Raw genomic sequence first — 20,000 nt, forward strand, 5'->3', positions numbered from 1 at the left:
GGGAGGAACAGAGGATTGGCAAAGATTGCCTCCAGAAAGCAGACTGCAACCCCCTATCCCATTCAACATTCCAGCATTCCACATTTCCTGGAGTAACTGGAGTGAAAGATTGCTCAGTCCTACCCCACTCGAATAGGGGACTACGAGTGAGCACTGAGCCGCTAGCATGAATTCATGCAATATTTAGGAAGATCTGATTTTTTTAAAAATGGACATTGACATTGCTTCGACTTTTAGCTTGGGAAGGTCCAGCTTATATGCAATAACTTTTTTTTTGTCTAACCAGGCGATGGTCTATTTATTTCTGTATTTATATAAATTATTGTCAATATGCATGTGTCCAGTCTTTTTAATATCTGGCCTTTGACCCTGGGAAGAATCCTGGCAGGTGAGTCAAAACAAATCCTGACAGATTTCCTGGAGTTTCCTGAGGACGTAACTAGCGGAATAGATGCAGGAGAGCCAGTGGATTTGGTGTATTTGGATGTTCAGAACGTGGTGACATATCTAGTAGGATAGATAAGGGAGAGCCAGTGGATGTGGTGTATTTAGATTTTCAGAAAGCTTTTGATAAAGTCCCACATACGAGATTAGTGTGCAATATTAGAGCACGTGGGATTGGGGTTAATATATTAGCACAGATTGAGAATTGGTTAGCAAACAGGTAACCGAGAGTAGGAATAAATGAGTCTTTTTCCACGTGGCAGGCAGTGTCTAGTGGGGTCCCACAGGGTTCAGTGCTTCGGGTTCAGCTATTCACAATATTCATCAATGATTTGGGTGAGGGAACCAAAGGTAATATTTCCAAGTTTGCTGATGACATGAAACTTGGTGGGAATGTGAGTGCTGAGGAGGATGTTAAGAGGCTTCAAGGTGGTCTAGACGAGTTGAGTGGGCAAATACATGGCAGATGCAGTATAAATGTGAAGTTATTGACTTGAGATGGAGAAACAAAGTGGCAGAATATTAATTAAATGGTGCTAGATTGGGAAATGTTGATGTACAAAGGGAACTGGGTGTCCTTGTACACCAGGAATTGAAAGGAAACGTGCAGGTACAGCGAGCAGTTAGGAAGACAAACGGTATGTTGGCCTTCATTGCAAGAGGACTTGAATACAGGAGCAAGGATGTCTGACTGCAGGGATGGCACAGTAGCACAGTGGTTAGCACTGCTGCCTCACAGCACCAGGACCCAGGTCGATTCCCGGCTTGGATCACTGTCTGTGCGGAGTCTGCATGTTCTCCCCATGTCTGCATGGGTCTCCTCCGGGTGCTCCGGTTTCCTCCCACAGTCCGAAAGGCGTGCTGGTTAGGGTGGATTGGCCGTGCTAAATTCTCTCTCAGTGTACCCGAACAGGTGCTGGAGTGTGGCGACTAGGGGATTTTCACAGTAGCTTCATTGCAGTGTTAATGTAAGCCTACTTGTGACATAAGAACATAAGAACATAAGAAATAGGAGCAGGAGTAGGCCATCTAGCCCCTCGAGCCTGCCCCGCCATTCAATAAGATCATGGCTGATCTGACGTGGATCAGTACCACTTACCCGCCTGATCCCCATAACCCTTAATTCCCTTACCGCTCAGGAATCCATCCATCCGCGCTTTAAACATATTCAGCGAGGTAGCCTCCACCACCTCAGTGACACTAATAAATAAACTTTAAACTTATTTTACAGAGTCTTGGTGAGACCACATATGGAGTATTGTGTGCAGTTTTGGTCTCATCTAAGAAAGGATACACTTGCCATAGAGGGAGTGCAGCGAAGGTTCACCAGACTGAATCCTGGGGTGGCAGGATTGTCATTCCATAGAATCATAGAATCATAGAAACCCTACAGTGCAGAAGGAGGCCATTCGGCCCATCGAGTCTGCACCGACCACAATCCCACCCAGGCCCTACCCCCACATATTTTTACCCACTAATCCCTCTAACCTACGCATCTCAGGACTCTAAGGGGCAATTTTTAACCTGGCCAATCAACCTAACCCGCACATCTTTGGACTGTGAGAGGAAACCGGAGCACCCGGAGGAAACCCACGCAGACACGAGGAGAATGTGCAAACTCCACACAGACAGTGACCCGAGCCGGGAATCGAACCCAGGACCCTGGAGCTGTGAAGCAGCAGTGCTAACCACTGTGCTACCGTGCCGCCCCAATTGATATGTTTAAAGCGCGGATGGATGGATTCCTGAGCGGTAAGGGAATTAAGGGTTATGGGGATCAGGCGGGTAAGTGGTACTGATCCACGTCAATCCAGGAAAGATTGGATCAACTGGGCCTGTATTCACTGGAATTTAGAAGAATGACTTCCTCGTCAGTATAGTGGTTAGTATCCCCGCCTGTCCCGCAGGAGACTGGGGTTCAATTCCCTGACGGGGAGTTTGTCGCCATTTTACTCCATAGACGGTAAGATGGGTACAGAGGGATATGGGTCAAATGCGGGCAATTGGGACGAGCTGAGGGGTTTTAGAAAAAAGGGCGGCATGGACAAGTTGGGCCAAAGGGCCTGTTTCCATGCTGTAAACCTCTATGACTCTATGAGAGGGGATCTAATTGAAATGTGGACTGGACAGACTGGATGTTGTATCCTCTGGCGGAGGGTGAGGGGGGCGGGGAGGGGTGGTTCTAGAACAAGAGGTCACAGTCTCAGGATAAGGGGTAGACCATCTGGGACCGAGATGAGGAGAATTCCTTTCTCTCAGAGGATTGTAGGACCTTGGAACTCGCTGCCTCGGAAACTGGAGGAGGCGGTGGGTCACTGAGTATTTTCAAGTCCAAAGATGTGCAGGTTAGGTTGATTGGCCATGCTAAAATTGCCCCTCAGTGTCCTGGGATGTGCAGGTTAGAGGGATTAGTGGGCAAATATGTAGGGATATGGGGGTAGGGCCTGGGTGGGATTGTGGTCGGTGCAGACTCGATGGGCCGAATGGCCTCTTTCTGTACTGTAGGGTTTCTACGATTCTAAGGCGGAGGTAGATAGATTCTTGTTAGGCAGGGGAATCAAAGGTTATCGGGGTTCAATGGAGATGTGGAATTTGAAACACAAACCAAGCAGCCATGATCTTATTGAAGGGTTAACCTGGCTCGAGGAGCCTCCGTTTCTTACGGTCATTACTGGGTAAATTATATAAATTTGAATGCCAAAACCTACAAAAGGAGATCACTGCAAACTTGAGATCACTGAAGTTGTTCCAAAAACAAAATGGGGACAATATGAAAAATATTGGAACCAATAATTATCTTTTTTTTTAAAATCCCATCTGTCAAACCTACAGAGTGGCTCCAGAATCTACAGAACCAGAGGTGGGCAGCAAGGTGGCACAGTGGGTGGCATGGTGGCACAGTGGTTAGCACTGCTGCCTCACAGCGCCAGGGACCAGGTTCAATTCCAGCCTTGGGTCACTGTCTGTGTGGAGTTTGCACGTTCTCCCCGTGTCTGCGTGGGTTTCCTCCGGGTGTTCCGGTTTCCTCCCACACTCCAAAGGTGTGCAGGTTAGGCTGATTGACCATGCTAAATTGATTCTAGTGCCAGGGGGATTAGCAGGGTGAATATGTTGGATTACGGGAATAGGGCCTGGGTGGGATTGTGATCAGTGCAGACTCGATGGGCCAAATAGCCTCTTTCTGCACTGTAAGGATTCTATTCTATAATTAATCCTCTAACACAGAGCTGGAGAACACGCAGTGAAAAATCACAGGGGGCTTCATAAAGATTTATTTTATCATTTCATTTTCACACTGAGATAAAGTACTTTGTTTTACCTTTATTCACTTTGGTTTGCCTTTTTCAACAATGTTCAAGTTATCAGCTAATTGTGCTTGGTGGGATTTTTACTTTAACCAGTGCACTGCTGCCCTTATTGAAACGTTAATACAGAGCATGGTATTTCACTGAGAAATCAGCTGGAGTTGGGGGAGGTTTCACTGGCAGCCAGGAATCATCCCATTGGTTAATGAAGATTCTATTTGCATTCCAATTGGATGAGGGGGTGAAGGGAAGGGATTGGGTAGAACCGTGAGGACAGCCATGTTGGATGTGGGAGGTCAAGTGATGAAACCTCCAGAGGCAGGTCCTCCAGGAGTTCCCCACCACATCACACACTGATCACTGGCTTAGGAGCCAACACAATGATACAGTGCTTCATTATCCAGACACTGTCCTTTCCCCCTCTGGGACTGGGTGGGACAGTGGGTCAGACACTGTCCTTTCCCCCTCTGGGACTGGGTGGGACAGTGGGTCAGACACTGTCCTTTCCTCCTCTGAGACTGGGTGGGACAGTGGGTCAGACACTGTCCTTTCCCCCTCTGGGACTGAATGGGACAGTGGGTCAGACACTGTCCTTTCCCCCTCTGGGACTGGGTGGGACAGTGGGTCAGACACTGTCCTTTCCCCCTCTGGGACTGGGTGGGACAGTGGGTCAGACACTGTCCTTTCCCCCTTCTGGGACTGAGTGGGACAGTGGGTCAGACACTGTCCTTTCCCCCTCTGGGACTGGGTGGGACAGTGGGTCAGAAACTGTCCTTTCCCCCTCTGGGACTGGGTGGGACAGTGGGTCAGACACTGTCCTTTCCCCCTCTGGGACAGGGTGACATCGAATGGTATGTAACTTGGAGGGGAACCTCCAGGTGGGGGTGTTCCCAGGTATCTGCTGCCCTCGTCCTTCTAGATGGAAGCGGCCGTGGGTTTGGAAGGTGCTGCCTAAGGAGCCTTGGTGAGTAGCTGCAGTGCATCTTGTAGATGGTACACACGGCTGCGTCGGTGGTGGAGGGAGTGGATGGATTAGCAATCAAGCGGGGCTGCTTTGTCCTGGATGGTGTCAAACCTCTTTATGGAATTGAAGAGAATTCTATCACACTGTTGATTTCAACCATAAAAACCATAAAAAGTTTCAGCATAGAAAGAGTTAATTCAGCCCAAGATACCAGCTTCAAAAAAAGCATTTAAAAAAATACTCGCTGTTCATTTTAATCCCATTTTCCAGTCGCTGGTCTGTTGTCTTGTAGGTTACAACTTAACTGATCTGAGTGTTTTAGTCTTCATTACCAAACCCTGTGATCAATTCCAAACAGCCACCAGTGAAGACATTTTTCCTCAATCGCTCTAATCCTTCTACCAATCATCTCCAATCTCTGCCTCTGCTAATTTCCCTCTCAGCTATGGGAAACCAGTCTTTCCTGTCAACCCTGTTTACCCTCACCATTTTGTCCACCTCAATTAAGTCACCCCTCAGCCATCTCTGTTCTGAGGAAAATCATAGAATCCCTACAGTACAGAAGGAGGCCATTCAGCCCATCGAGTCTGCAACAACCACAATCCCACCCAGGCCCTATTCCCATAACCCCACATATTTACCCTGCTAATTTCCCTGACAATAAGTGGCAATTTAGCACGGCTAATCCACCTAACCCGCAGATCTTTGGACTGTGGGAGGAAACCGGGGCATCCGGAGGAAACGTACTCAGACACGGGGAGAACGTGCAGACTCCACACAGACAGTGACCCAAGCCGGGAATTGAACCCGGGTCCCTGGCGCTGTGAGGCAGCAGTGCTAATCACTGTGTCGTCCTAAAGCCCACTTCATTACAGTAAGACTACTTCTGACTAATAAATAAATAAAGCACACTGGGATGTTCTGAGGCTGTGGCAGGAACATTTTATGGACTGTGGGAGGAAACTGGAGCACCCGGAGGAAACCCACGCAGACATGGGGAGAATGTGCAAACTCCACACAGAGAGTGACCCAAGCTGGGAATTGAACCGGGGTACTTTGCGCTGCAAGATAATGGTGCTAACCACTGGGCCACTGTGCTGCCACAACCCAAGCCTGGCCAATCTCTCCTCATAGCCGCAATTTTCAATCCCTGGCAACATTCTTGTAAATCTCCTCTGCTCTCTCTCTGCATTGAATTCTGTTTGCCTTTTCCCTGGCCACTCAACCAAACCCATCGTATCATTCTCGATTCAACAGCTGTCCTCCTCACTATCAATTATACTGTCAATCATTGTGTCATCTCCAACTTTCCCAAACATGTGTCCCACATTTAAATCTGAATCATTAAACACGGCGCCCCGTGGACCACCACTGGAAACTGTTTTCCTTTTCTAAAAACATCCATCGACCTTTACTCTTTGTTTCCTGAGCTTCCCACATACCGCATTTTCCGACTTCCCACATATTACGCTGAGTTAATTTTGGACCCAATGTGCCACCTTTCCCCTTATCCCACCAGATCTTGCTTTCCTGACCAGTGGGATCTCGTCAAATGCCTTACTGAAATCCATGTAGACAACATCCACTGCATTACCCTCATCAATCCTCCTCGTTACTTCCCCAGAAAATTCTATTAATCAGCACAATCTTCCACTAACAAATCCATGCCGACTATTCCTCATTAGCCCGTGTGTTTCTCAATGACACCTTATCCTGTCTCCAGCCGCTGTTCGAGCTCCACAACCCAGAGCCCAAGTTTCTGAAGCTGGTGAAACTACCTGCACACGTGATTGTCTGGACATCGTAACACACACAACTTCCCACATATTACAGGACGCCCATTCCACACAACTGCGTCCGTCCTGCCGTGGCTTCAATTTACTTTCCTTACATTACTTTATTTATACTCCTTTATCTTACCTGGCCTTGACTTTACTTGCCTGCTGCTTGTGTTTCTGAGTACTTACTTATTTTGAACGGAACATGTTTTTCTAAGTTTCAGCTCCTTAAAGACCTTCCCGAACAACAGTGAGAAAGATAGAAAAAAGAGGACCTTTCTCATCCTCTACAATACAAGGCTATGGACCAAGCGTTGGAAAATGGAACTGGGTTAGCTAGGTGCTTGATGGCCAGCGCAGACAAGATGGGCCGAAAGGCCTCTTTTTGTGTGCTGTAAAACCCTATGACTCTAGGCCTTACCAAACTCCCTCACTCTCCAAATTCTGCAGTAATCACACTCAGAACAAGCCACAGCCCATGTCAGTGAACATGACCTCTCTCATTTATATTCAGTTTTGGAAGTTTATTTATTGGTGTCACAAGTAGGCTTATATTAACACTGCAATGAAGTTACTGTCACCACACTCCAGCGCCTGTTCGGGTACACTGAGGGAGAATTTAGCACGGCCAATGCACCCTAACCAGCACGTCTTCCAAACTGTGGGAGGAAACTGGAGCAGCCGGAGGAAACCCATGCAGACTCGAGGAGAATGTGCAAACTCCGCACAGGCAGTGACCCGAGGCTGGAATTGAACCCGAGTCCCTGGCACTGTGAGAGAGCAGTGCTAACCACTGTGCCACCATGCCCCCCTGCCACAGTGCCACCCCTTCACTGTGCCACCGTGCAGAGCTGGGGGTCTCTTGAGCTGGCACCTCCACTAGTGCAGGCTGTGGAGGAACTTTGGAAGGGGTCGGGGGGGAGAGATTTGCCCTCTATTTATAGGAAAATAGAAATTCCATATTGGAGTCAAGAAAGAGTTAAACGTCTGGGCTGCAGTGGCAGGGCCGGGGTTTTGCTACAGTCAGCAATGTTGATTGTTGGAAATGAGAGAGAGAGAGCGGAAAAAAAATCAAAGCTGCTGTTTTGCCTCTGGTTGTAATCCAGATCCTGGCGTTATCCTGCCTTAACAGGTGGGGCAGCCTCCTGCGTTTTCATTGCTGCTGCATTCCGGGGCCGTGCGGGAGGGAGCACTGAGGGCAGAGCGGCAGTACACCTCTCTCTGTCTCTGCTCTCCCTCACCCTGCCTCCAACCCTCTGGGGCCTTCGATTCAGCCTGGGAGAGCTCTGGATATTCACTCTCTCTCGCTGACTTCTCTCGGTGTGTGTGTGTTTGTGGGTGTGTGTGTGTGTGTTTGTGTGTGTGTGTGTGTTTGTGGGTGGGTGTGTGTGTGTGTGTGTGTGTGTGTTTGTGGGTGTGGAGAGGGGACTCGCAGTCACCACATGCACTCGCCAGAGTTATTGACCACCAGTCACTTCTGACGGAGCGTCTGGCGGGGCGGGTGGTGGGGTGGGGGGGTTAGGTCGGTGGGGGGAGGAGGAGAGGGGGGAGAGAGACGCCCTGGGCTTTGCTCGCCACACACACAGACACACACACACACACAGACACACACAGACACACTCACTCACTCACAGACACACACACCTTTCGCACATGCCTGTGCTACCTCGCTACACCCTCGTCATCATCCCCCTGCACAGCAGCCTGGATGCCCGCCATTTCTTCCTGTGGGTGAGTTCTTCATTCGTTACCTCTCTATTCGCTTTTTAAAAAATAAATCTCGCCTCCATAATCTGTACAGAAGCTGGTTAAGTATCTCGGTCCTCTTTCATCATGGATAACTTTAATTGTGTTCCCTCCCTCTCTCCCCTCCTCACTCACACCTGGCTGGGAGTTGATTCGTTCTTCAAGGCGCGCAACTTTTTTTTGGCAGGGGACGGTTCGGCGAGATTGTCGACAGCCAGCGATTGCCGCTGTGTGAGCTTTCCTATCGAGCTTACGCAGATCCTGTCGGAGGCTTTAGCAAAGGGGCAGCACGGTGGCACAGTGGTTAGCACTGCTGCCTCACTGCGCCAGGGACCCGGGTTCACTGCTGCCTCACTGCGCCAGGGACCCGGATTCGATTCCCAACTTGGGTCACTGTCTGTGTGGAGTCTGCACGTTCTCCCCATGTCTGCGTGGGTTTCCTCCGGGTGCTCTGTTTTCCCCCCACAGTCCAAAGACGTGCATTGGCCGTGCTAAATTCTCCCTCAGTGTACCCGAACAGGCGCCGGAGTGTGGTGACTAGGGGATTTTCACAGTAACTTCATTGCAGTGTTAATGTAAGCCCTCTTGCGACACGAATAAATAAACTTTAATTTATTGTATTCTTGGATGTGGGTGTCACTGGACTGGGCCAGCGTTTATTTCCCATCCCTAACTGCCCCTTGAACTGAATGTCTCGCTCGGCCATTTCAGAGGACAGTTAAGAGTCACCCACGTTGCTGTGGCTCTGGAGTCACATGTAGGCCAGACCGGGTAAGGACGGCAGATTTCCTTCACTGAAGGCGCATTTAGAAAGCAAAATTTGTTCATGGGATGTGGGTATCGCTGGCTAAGCCCAACATTTATTGCCCATCCTTAATTGCCCTTTGAGAAGGTGGTGGGTGAATCGCTGCCTTCTTGAACCTGCTGCAGTCCCTGTGAACCAGATGGGCTTTTGCAACAATCAGTGACAGTTCCTGATTGAGACTGGCTTTATAATTCCAGATTTTATTATCTGGATTTAAATTCCACCAGCTGCCGTGTTCCCCCACCCCGAGCATTAGCCTGGGCCCCTGGATTATGAGATCAGTGACGTTACCCCCTCCGCTGCCATATTTTCACCTCCCTGCCTGCCCCTGTGAATTGAGGGGTGAACAGCCTCCTCCTGGAGCACAGTGGCACAGTGGTTAGCACTGCTGCCTCACAGCGCCAGGGACCCAGGTTCAATCCCAGCTTGGGTCACTGTCTGTGTGGAGCCTGCACGTTCTCCCCGTGTCTGCGTGGGTTTCCTCCGGGTGCTCTGGTTTCCTCCCAGAGTCTGAAAGACGTGCTGGTTAGGTGCATTGGCCATGCTAAATTCTCCCTCAGTGTACCTGAACAGGGCGTCGGAGTGTGGCGACTCAGGGATTTTCATAGCAACTTCATTGCAGTGTTAATGTAAACTTACTTGTGACAATAATAAATAAACTTTAACTTTAAGGTGTGTAGGTTAGGTGGTTTGGCCATGCTAAATTGTCCCTTAGTGTCCAAAGATGTGCAGGTTAGGTGGATTGGCTATGCTAAATTGTCCCTTAGTGTCCAAAGATGTGCAGGTTATGTGGATTGGCCATGCTAAATTGTCCCTTAGTGTCCAAAGACGTGCAGGTTAGGTGGATTGGCCATGCTAAATTGTCCCTTAGTGTCCAAAGACGTGCAGGTTAGGTGGATTGGCCATGCTAAATTGTCCCTTAGTGTCCAAAGACGTGCAGGTTAGGTGGATTGGCCATGCTAAATTGTCCCTTAGTGTCCAAAGATGTACAGGTTAGGTGGATTGGCCATGCTAAATTGTCCCTTAGTGTCCAAAGATGTGCAGGTTAGGTAGATTGGCCATGCTAAATTGCCCCTTAGTATCCAAAGTTGTGCAGGTTAGGGGGAATTAACGGGGTAAATACATGGGGTTACGGCCTCGGTGGGATGTCTGTTGGAGAATCGGTGCAGACTTGATGGGCTGAATGGCCTCCTCCTGCACTGTAGGGAATAGAACAAAGAACAAAGAACAGTACAGCGCAGGAAACAGGCCCTTCGGCCCTCCAAGCCTGTGCCGCTCCTTGGTCCAACTAGACCAATCGTTTGTATCCCTCCATTCCCAGGCTGCTCATGTGACTATCCAGGTAAGTCTTAAACGATGTCAGCGTGCCTGCCTCCACCACCCTACTTGGCAGCGCATTCCAGGCCCCCACCACCCTCTGTGTAAAAAAATATCTATGATTCTATGTGTCAAAGTGAGGCCGATCGTGCCGAATCTCTACACAGTCGCTGAAATCGCTGGTCTGTAAAAGCCAGACTCCTCAGTAATAACCACTACTGGAGTGAAATTGAACCGGATTTTGCCTGCTTGTGAAGCCATTGTTCGCGGGACCCGCAGTGACTGCACTCCTTTTAATCAGAGTCTTTGTCAAAGGCAATGTTATTGCACGAAGAGCTTTTTGAGCTCCATTTTAAACAGACACTAGGAAGCGGTGAGTCAGCAGTGTGGTATGGCAGTGGAAGGGACACTTTGGACATTAACAGGACTGCATGTGTAGGAATATTTAGCTTTATAATGTTGTTGTGTATGGTGCGACTGAGCCTCCCTCCCGCTTGTCCAGCGTCAAACCCACAGTTTGAGCCCCCTTCCACCCTCCGTATCTGTAACAAAAACTGGGTGACGTTATTACCTCGCGTATCGCACTGCTCATTTTGCTTTTCTATAGCAGCTTTCACCTCCCCAAGAAGCTCCCAAAGTGCCTCACAACCAATAATGGTTTGTTTTTGATGCGCCTTTGGTATTGTGATGTTGGAAGCGCCCGTCTGCGTGCGGCAGCTCCCACAGATAACAATTTTGAGGTGTGTTCGTTGAGGGATGAATGTTGGCCAGGATACTGGAGGGAGCTCAGTAGCTCCTCAGAATAGTGCCATGGGATCTCTTCCATGCCCACCTGTGAGCAGAGATGAGTCTCCGCCCCCAGTTCAATCACAGATTTGTAGCACTGTCGGGGTGCAGGAGGAGACCGTTCGGCCCATTGTGATTGTACCGGCTCTCCATTCGAGCAGCATGACTTGATGCCAGTTCTCTCTTGTCAAAGCACCTCAACTGAAAGATGCGGGAGGTACACCCACAGTTCTGTTAGGGAGGGAGCTCCAGGATTTTGACCCAGCAACAGTGAAGGAACGGCCGATATATTTCCAAGTCAGGATGGTGAGTGACTCGGAGGGGAGCCTCCAGGTGGGGGTGTCCCCAGGTATCTGCTGCCCTTGTCCTTCTAGATGGTAGCGGTCGTGGGTTTGGAAGGTGCTGCCTAAGGAGCCTTGGTGAGTTGCTGCAGTGCATCTTGTAGATCGTTCACACGTGCTGTCACTGTGCGTCGGTGGTGGAGGGAGTGAATGTTTGTGGATGACAAAAGGGCTGTTTTGTCCTGGATGGTGATAAGCTTCCTGAGTTTTGTTGGAGTTGCACCCAATCAGGATCTTGTAATGTTTCCGAGAGATTAGAGTTTTATGGAGTGGGTGCCTGAGTGCCTGGGTGTGGCTCCCTCGTGGGCTTTGGGGGGCTCGATTGCGTGAGGAATTTCTCAGTGGTGCTTTGGGGTGAATGGGATCAAAGGTTATGGGGAGAAAGCAGGATCAGGCTTTTGAGTTGGACGATCAGCCATGATCGTGATGAATGGCAGAGCAGGCTCAAAGGGCCGAATGGCCTCCTTCTGCTCCTATCTTCTATATTTCTATGTTTCCAATTGAGTTACCAAGGCTCCGGTGAGATCCTCACCACCTCCAACCGCCTGCCATTCCTTCCTCCCACCGCTTCAACAATGCAGCCAACCACACAGCACCAGATATCCACTGGCGTTGGTCATTAGTGGCACTCTCAGAGCGCTATTGCCTCATAACGGGATGCTGGGTGTCGTAACAAACCACACCCACACTAGCTGATGTCTCCCACCAGCCCCACCCTGCCCCCCCCACTCCCCAAAACGCCACCCCGAAAAAAATAACAATGGGGGATTGCCACGATAGGAGTGGTTTTGTTGCCGTGTTAACGTGTGCGCCTCGTCACCGGCATCTCTTTCAGCTGAAGCGGATGAAGGATCTGGAGCAGCAACGGGATGCCCTGTGGCATGGGCTGGAGATGGTGGATCGGGCACGGGACTGGTACCGTCAGGAGATCCAGAGCGTACACCAGAGACTGAGACAAGGCAGCGAGGACTCGGGAGAGAATGTGAGCACTGGAAAAGATTTGGTTTGGGTTTTGGGAGGATTTGTTGCTCGGGGAAAGGTGAAGACGTAGGCAAGGACAGGAAGCTGACATACCAGTGAGGATCAAGGGGGGATGGGCTGAGAAAGATGGAGCGGAGGTAGAAGATCAGGCAATGATTCCCCCCCCCCCCACCCCCACCCCCCCGCCCCCCTCCACCCCACCCCACCGAATTGACAACTTATACCACCTTAGCAGGACAAGAAGGGCAGCAATGTTCAAAGGGGCTATGGGGAGACATGTTGGCACAGTGTAAAGCATTGCTGCCTCACAGCACCAGGGACCCGGATTCGATTCAGGCCTAGGGTCACTGTCTGTGTGGAGACTGCACGTTCTCCCCGTGTCTGCATGGGTCTCCTCCGGGTGCTCCAGTTTCCTCCCACAGTCCAGAAATATGTAGATTAGGTGGATTGGCCATGCTAAATTGCCCCTTAGTGTCCAGAGATGTGCAGGTTAGGGGGATTAGTGGGGTAAATGCATGGGGTCGGGATTGGTCTGTGTAAGATGCTCTGTCAGAGAGTCGGTGCCGATTCAATGGGCCAAATGGCCTCCTTCTGCACTGTAGGGATTCTATCATTCAATGAACATATGTTCCCCTTTCGATGAGGTAGTGGCGTAGAGGTATTGTTACTGGGCTAGTAATCTAGAGGCCCAGGGTAACGCTCTGGGGAATCTGGGTTCAGGCAGGGGGTGGAATTTGAATTCAGTAGAAATCTGGAATTAAGAATCTACTGATGACCGTGAAACCATTGTCGACTGTTCGGAAAACCCATCCGGTTCACGAATGTCCTTTAGGGAAGGAAGTCTGCCGTCCTTACCCGGTCTGGCCTACATGTAACTCCAGAGCCACAGCAATGTGGTTGATTTCCAGGTGGCCTCAGGGATGGGCAATAAATGCTGGCACAGCCAGGGACGCCCACATCCCATGAATGAATGAAAGAACAAGTTATGCCCTCATCCTGACTTGGAACCGTATCACTAAATTCCCTCTTTAAGCTATGCCTCGACTTGCTATGGTATTTCAAGGAAGTGGCTCCTCAGACCTTAAATAAATGCAAACCAGACCAACAACACCCATACCCCAGGAATAAATATTGGAACAATGATCTTATTGGATAATGCAACACCTTCAAGGAGCCACATGGTCTACAGCTCCATGATCATGTGATCATATGTACGGGCTGGAGGCTAAGAAATTGAATATATAATATATATATTTATGTATATTTATACTTTTTTTCCCATTATTCATCCATGAGATGTTGAGAGGTTTACCTGATTGATACGTGCAATGATGACCATTGGTGGAAGCTCTGGACCTCCAATGATGGTTAGGATTATATTCACTGGAGTTTAGAAGAGTGAGAGGGGATCTCATAGAAACTTATAAAATTCTAACATGATTAGACAGGGTAGATTCAGAAAGAATGTTCCTGAGGGTGGGGGAGTCCAGAATTAGGGGTCATAGTTTGAGGATAAGGGGTAAACCTTTTAGGACTGAGGTGAGGAGAAATTTCTTCACCCAGAGGGTGGTGAATGTGTGGAATTCACTCCCACAGAAAGTAGTTGAGGCCAAAACGTTGTCTGATTTCAAGAAGAAATTAGATTTCGCTCTTGGGGCTAAAGGGATCGAGGGATATGGGGGGAAGGAGGGATCAGGATATTAAATTCGATGATCAGCCATGATCAAAATGAATGGCGGAGCAGGCTGGAAGGGCCAAATGGCCTCCTCCTGCTTCTAGTTTCTATGAGTGGGTTGTCTAATGAGGGAAGGTTGGACAGACTGGGCTTGTTTCCACTGAAGTTTAGAAGAATGAGGGGTGACCTGATTGAAGTTTATATAAGACTCTGAACAGTCTTGACAAGGTGGATATGGAAAGGATGTTTTCTCTCGTGGGGGAGTCCAGAATTAGGGGGCAGTGTTTGAAAATTAGGGGACATTCTTTTACGACATTCTTTGGGCGGCACGGTGACACAGTGGTTAGCATTGCTGCCTCACAGCACCAGGGACCCGGGTTCAATTCCCAGCTTGGGTCACTTCCTGTGTGGAGTCTCCACGTTCTCCCTGTGTCTGTGTGCGTTTCCTCCGAGCGCTCCGGTTTCCCCCATAGTCCAAAAGACATGCTGGTTAGTTGCATTGGTCATGCTAAATTGCTCCTTAGTGTCAGGTGGGATTGGCAGGATAAATATGTGGGGTTATGGGGATAGGGCCTGGGTGGGATTGTGGTCGGTGCAGACTTGATGGGCTGAATGGCCTCCTTCTGCACGGTAGGGATTCAATGACAGCGATGAGGAGAATTTTTTTTCTCTCAGAGGGTTGTGCAACTTTGGAACTCTCTGCCTCAGAAGTCAGTGAATATTTTTAAGATGGAGGTAGATGGATTCTTGTTAGGCAGGGGAATCAAAGGTTATCGGGGGGTAGATTTGAACGTGGAATCTTTGAAACACCAGCAGATGATAGGGTTCGTGGTGGGAGATATAGGAAGGATATCAGAGGTAGGTTCTTTACGCAGAGAGTGGTTGGGGTGTGGAATGGACTGCCTGCAGTGATAGTGGAGTCAGACACTTTAGGAACATTTAAGCGGTTATTGGATAGGCACATGGAGCACACCAGGATGATAGGGAGTGGGATAGCTTGATCTTGGTTTCAGATAAAGCTCGGCACAACATCGTGGGCTGAAGGGCCTGTTCTGTGCTGTACTGTTCTATGTTCTATGATCATATTGAATGGCGGGGCAGGCTTGAGGGGTCGAATGGCCTACTCCTGCTCCTACTTCAGGAGTTTGTATGTTCGAGAGAGAGGGAACAGGGAGTACAAAAACTAATAGCTAACCATTAACGTGAATTTTTATCCATAACGTTTCAGGAATATTCTCCCGGGTCACTCCCGAAACATGTGTCTCTTCTTCAGGACAAGATCCAGCACGTCAACTACTGCCTCTGTGATTTCATCTCCAGCGCGGAGAGGGTCAGTTCCTTTTTCATTGTCTCCTTATTCCTGCCTAAGGAAAGAAATAAAACAAACTTGTATTTCCAAAGTGCCCCTCACAACCTCAGATCAACCCAAAGCACTTCACAGCCAATCAAGTACTTTCAAAGTGTCTTCATTATTGTGACAATTTGATTTGATTTATTATTGTCACATGTATTGGGAGACAGTGAAAAGTATTGTTTCTTGCGCGCTATATAGCCAAAGCATACCGTTCATAGAGAAGGAAAGGAGAGGGTGCAGAATGTAGTGTTATAGTCACAGCTCGGGCGTAGAGAAAGATCAACTTAATGTGTGATAGGTCCATTCAAAAGTCTGACGGCAGCAGGGAAGAAGCTATTCTTGAGTCGGTTGGTACGTGACCTCAGACTTTTGTATCTTTTTCCCAACAGAAGAAGGTAGAAGAGAGAATGTCTGGGGAAAATGTAACTGGATTGGTTAGTAAGTTTGCGAATGACACAAAGGTTGGCGGATTTGCAGATAGCGATGAGGACCATCAGAGGATACAGCAGGATATAGATCAGTTGGAGACTTGGGCGGAGAGATGGCAGATGGAGTTTAATCCGGACAAATGTGAGGTAATGCATTTTGGAAGGTCTAATACAGATAGGAAAGATACAGTGAATGGCAGAACCCTTAAGAGTATTGATAGGCAAAGGGATCTGGGTGTACAGGTACACAGGTCACTGAAAGTGGCAATGCAGGTGGAGAAGGTAGTCAAGAAGGCATATGGCATGCTTGCCTTCATCGGCCGGGGTATTGAGTTTTAAAATTGGCAAGTCACGTTGCAGCTTTATAGAACCTTAGTTAGGCCGTACTTGGAATATAGTGTTCAATTCTGGTCGCCACACTACCAGGAGGATGTGGAGGCTTTGGAGAGGGTACAGAAAAGATTTACCAGGATGTCGCCTAATATGGAAGGCATTAGCTATGAGGAGAGGTTGGAGAAACTTGGTTTGTTCTCACTGGAGCGACGGAGGTTGAGGGGAGACCTGATAGAAGTCTACAAGATTATGAGAGGCATGGACAGAGTGGATAGTCAGAAGCTTTTTCCCAGGGTGGAAGAGTCAGTTACTAGGGGGCATAGGTTTAAGGTGTGAGGGGCAAGGTTTAAAGGAGATGTACGAGGCAGATTTTTTTACACAGAGGGTGGTGGGTGCCTGGAACTTGTTGCCGGGGCGGTAGTGGAAGTGGATACGGTAGTGACTTTTAAGGGGCATATTGACAAGTACATGAACGAGATAGGAATAGAGGGATGTGGTCCCCGGAAGGGTCGGGGGTTTTAGTTAAGTCGGGCAGCATTGTCGGTGCAGGCTTGGAGGGCCGAAGGGCCTGTTCCTGTGCTGTAATTTTCTTTGTTCTTTGTTCTTTGCGTGGGGTCCTTAATTATGCTGGCTGCTTTTCCGAGGCAGCGGGAAGTGTAGACGGAGTCAATGGATGGGAGGCTGGGTTGTGTGATGGACTGGGCTTCGTTCACAACGCTTTGTAGTTTCTTGTGGTCTTGGGTAACATTCCAAAAAACATTGTTACATGAATGATCATCTGTTTGGGTGAGATTGGTGGAGGGAAACGTTGCTTGGGACACCAGGGAGATCTCCCCTGCTTCTCCTCAAAACAGTTCAATGGGACACTCATGAGGAGCCAGGTGGGGCCTTGGTTTAACATTGCAAAGAAAAGATGGTACCTCTGACAGTGCTGCACTCTCTCAGTCCTGGGAGTGTCGACCTGAATCTTGTATTCAGGATTTCGGAGTATAACATGAACTTTCTGATTCAGAGGCGAGACTGCAAACCGTTGAACAATGGCTGACCAATCGGAGTCGACCTACCGGCTTTGGCTTGGCAGTTAATTGTGCCCTGGTGCACTCTATGGCAACGCCTCCACCAAGTAGCACCCATGCGCTAGCCAAATCGGAGCTCTCTTCTCACACAGTATCAACTGTTGTTTACTCTTTCATAGAATCCTTACAATGCAGAAGAGGCCATTCGGTATCGTACCCAGACCCTCACCCTATCCCACACCCTATCCCCGTTACCCCACACAGGAGCCATGGCCAATCCATCAAGCCTGCACATCTTTGGACACTAAAGCACAATTTAGCATGGCCAATCCACATAACTGCACACCTTCGCATTAAGTTGATCTTTCTCTACACCCTACCTATTATTGTAACACTACATTCTGCACTGTCTCCTTTCCTTCTCTATGAACGGTATGCTTTGTCTGTATAGTGTGCACGAAACAATACTTTTCACTGTATGTTAATAAATATGACAGTAATAAATCAAATCATATCAAATCAAATCTTTGGACTCAAAGGGGCAATTTAGCATGGCCAATCCCCCTAACCTGCACATCTTTGGACTGTGGGGGGAAGCCGGAGCACCCGGAGGAAACCCACGCAGACATGGGGAGAATGTGCACTCTCCACGCAGACAGTGACCCAAGGCCGGAAATGAACCCGGGTCCCCGGCTGTGAGGCAGCAATGCTAACCACTGTGCCACCGTGCTGCCAAATCTCTGAGATTTGTTATTTCTTGTGACTCCGTTCTGATGAGGGTCAGACTAATGATCCTTTACCCCCGGGCTCGGAATCAGACAGGGAATATGGATTCCCTCCGAGGCTTCCAGAACTTTGAGAATGTAGATTTGCCCCAGGACATGGCTCCAGTGCCAGGATGTCATGTAGCTGTGTGGGGACACCAGGGGGAGAGCAGTGAGCAAGCAGCCTTTGCATCTGCTCATGTTAATCCCTTCTGTGGTGTCCAGGTGGCCTTCACTATTTAACCTGATCCAATAGCCTAATCTGCTTCTGCTGTTCCGGAAAGATTAAAAATAACGGCAGACTGTGCTGCGGCCAAGAATCACAGTGAGTATATTGTGTGTAACCGCAGACTGTACTGTTAACCAGAACACCATCTACACCTCAATATTTAACCCATGACCATCACCGCAAAAACAAATAATCTGATTAATATCTCATTGCTGAGTGCAGACTGGCTGCAGTTCTCATAGACCCCCTACAGTGCAGAAGGAGGCCTTTCGATCCATCGAGTTTTCGATTTGATTTGACAGTAAGAAGTCTCACAACATCAAGTTATAAAGTCCAACAGGTTTATTTGGAATCACGAGCTTTCGAAGCGCTGCTCCTTCATCAGGTGAGTGGAGAGATAGCGAAGAGAGAGCCCACCTCTCCAAGCACCTGATGAAGGACCGGCGCTCCGAAAGCTCGTGATTCCAAATAAACCTGTTGGATTTAACCTGGTGTTGTGAAACTACTTACTGTGCCCATCCCAGTCCAACGCTGGCATCTCCATGTCATGATTTATTATTGTCACATGTCTTGGGAATACAGTGAAAAGTATTGTTTCTTGTGCACGATGCAGACAAAGCATACTGTTCATAGAGTACATAGGGGAGAAGGAAAGGAGAGAGTGCAGAATGTAGTGTTAAAATCATAGCTAGGGTGTAGAGAAAGATCAACTTAATGTAAGGTAATGTCAAAAGTCTGACAGCAGCAGGGAAGAAGCTGTTCTTGAGTCGGTCGGTACGTGACCTCAGACTTTTGTGTCTTTTTCCTGACGGAAGAAGATGGAAGAGAGAATGTCCGGGGTGCGTGGGGTCCTTAATTATGCGGCTGCTTTGCCGAGGCAGTGGGAAGTGTAGACAGAGTCAATGGATGGGAGGCTGGTTTGCGTGATGGATTGGGCTACATTCACGACCCTTTGTAGTTCCTTGCGGTCTTGGACAGAGCAGGAGCCCATACCAAGCTGTGATACATCCGCAATGTTTCCCAGATCCTCTTCTTCGGCAATGCTTATGTTCTTGAATTAATCAGTTCGATGTTCAATTATGAGGGTGGCTCAACCCATTCAATGGAAACGTTAAAGGAATTAAAATTGCTAATCATAAACCGCAGGTTGGTTCCTCATGGCCTGAACAGTCACTGTTTGTTCCAGGTGTTGCTGCCCCAACACCCCACTGAACACCCCGAGGCTGAACATCTGTCAAGCAGTAAGAGCAGGAGACTCCAGCAACGGACTCTTAACGCACTGAAACAGCAGAATTATGTGCTGACCAAGGTATGAAATATCTGTGGACCGTTCATTATCGATATCTCAAAAGAAACAACGAGCATAGAATCATGGAATCCTTACAGTACAGGAGGCCATTCAGCCCATCGAGCCTGCACCGACAACAATCCCACCCAGGCCCTATCCCCGTAACCCCCACGGATTTACCCTGCTAATCCCCCAGACATTAAGGTACAATTTAGCATAGCCAATCCACCTACCCTGCACATCTTTGGACACTGAGGGACAATTTAGCATGGCCAACCCCCCTAACCTGTGCATCTTTGGACACTGAGGGAGAATTTAGCATGGCCAATCCACCCTAACCCACACATCTTTGGACACTAAGGGGCAATTTAGCATGGCCAATCCACCTAACCTACACATCCTGGGACACTAAGGGACAATTTAGCATGGCCAATCCACCTAACCTA

General features: G+C 48.8%; 2 protein-coding genes across 5 annotated transcripts in view; both read left to right on the forward strand.

The window, feature by feature from the left end:
• The window catches only part of LOC144496728 (suppressor APC domain-containing protein 2-like), a 52,208-nt gene extending 50,924 nt beyond the window's left edge, over positions 1-1,284 (forward strand). For 2 of the 4 annotated variants that reach the window (XM_078217231.1, XM_078217230.1), the window contains one exon: positions 1-1,275. This exon is cut by the window's left edge and continues 187 nt beyond it. The gene's annotated coding sequence lies outside the window, so the exon portion shown is untranslated. The other 2 variants (XM_078217233.1, XM_078217232.1) reach the window with 2 other exon arrangements.
• A 6,398-nt stretch (positions 1,285-7,682) lies between these two features.
• The window catches only part of LOC144496731 (suppressor APC domain-containing protein 2), a 19,638-nt gene continuing 7,320 nt past the window's right edge, over positions 7,683-20,000 (forward strand). The window contains exons 1-4 of the mRNA XM_078217236.1: positions 7,683-8,222; positions 12,322-12,468; positions 15,371-15,472; positions 19,453-19,575. Of these exons, the coding sequence (XP_078073362.1) occupies positions 8,145-8,222; positions 12,322-12,468; positions 15,371-15,472; positions 19,453-19,575 (450 nt within the window). The 5' untranslated portion in view covers positions 7,683-8,144. The remainder of the gene's footprint in view (positions 8,223-12,321; positions 12,469-15,370; positions 15,473-19,452; positions 19,576-20,000) is intronic.

Source organism: Mustelus asterias, chromosome 8 (assembly GCF_964213995.1).
Source record: "Mustelus asterias chromosome 8, sMusAst1.hap1.1, whole genome shotgun sequence".
In the NCBI taxonomy this organism is placed as follows: Eukaryota; Metazoa; Chordata; class Chondrichthyes; order Carcharhiniformes; family Triakidae; genus Mustelus; species Mustelus asterias.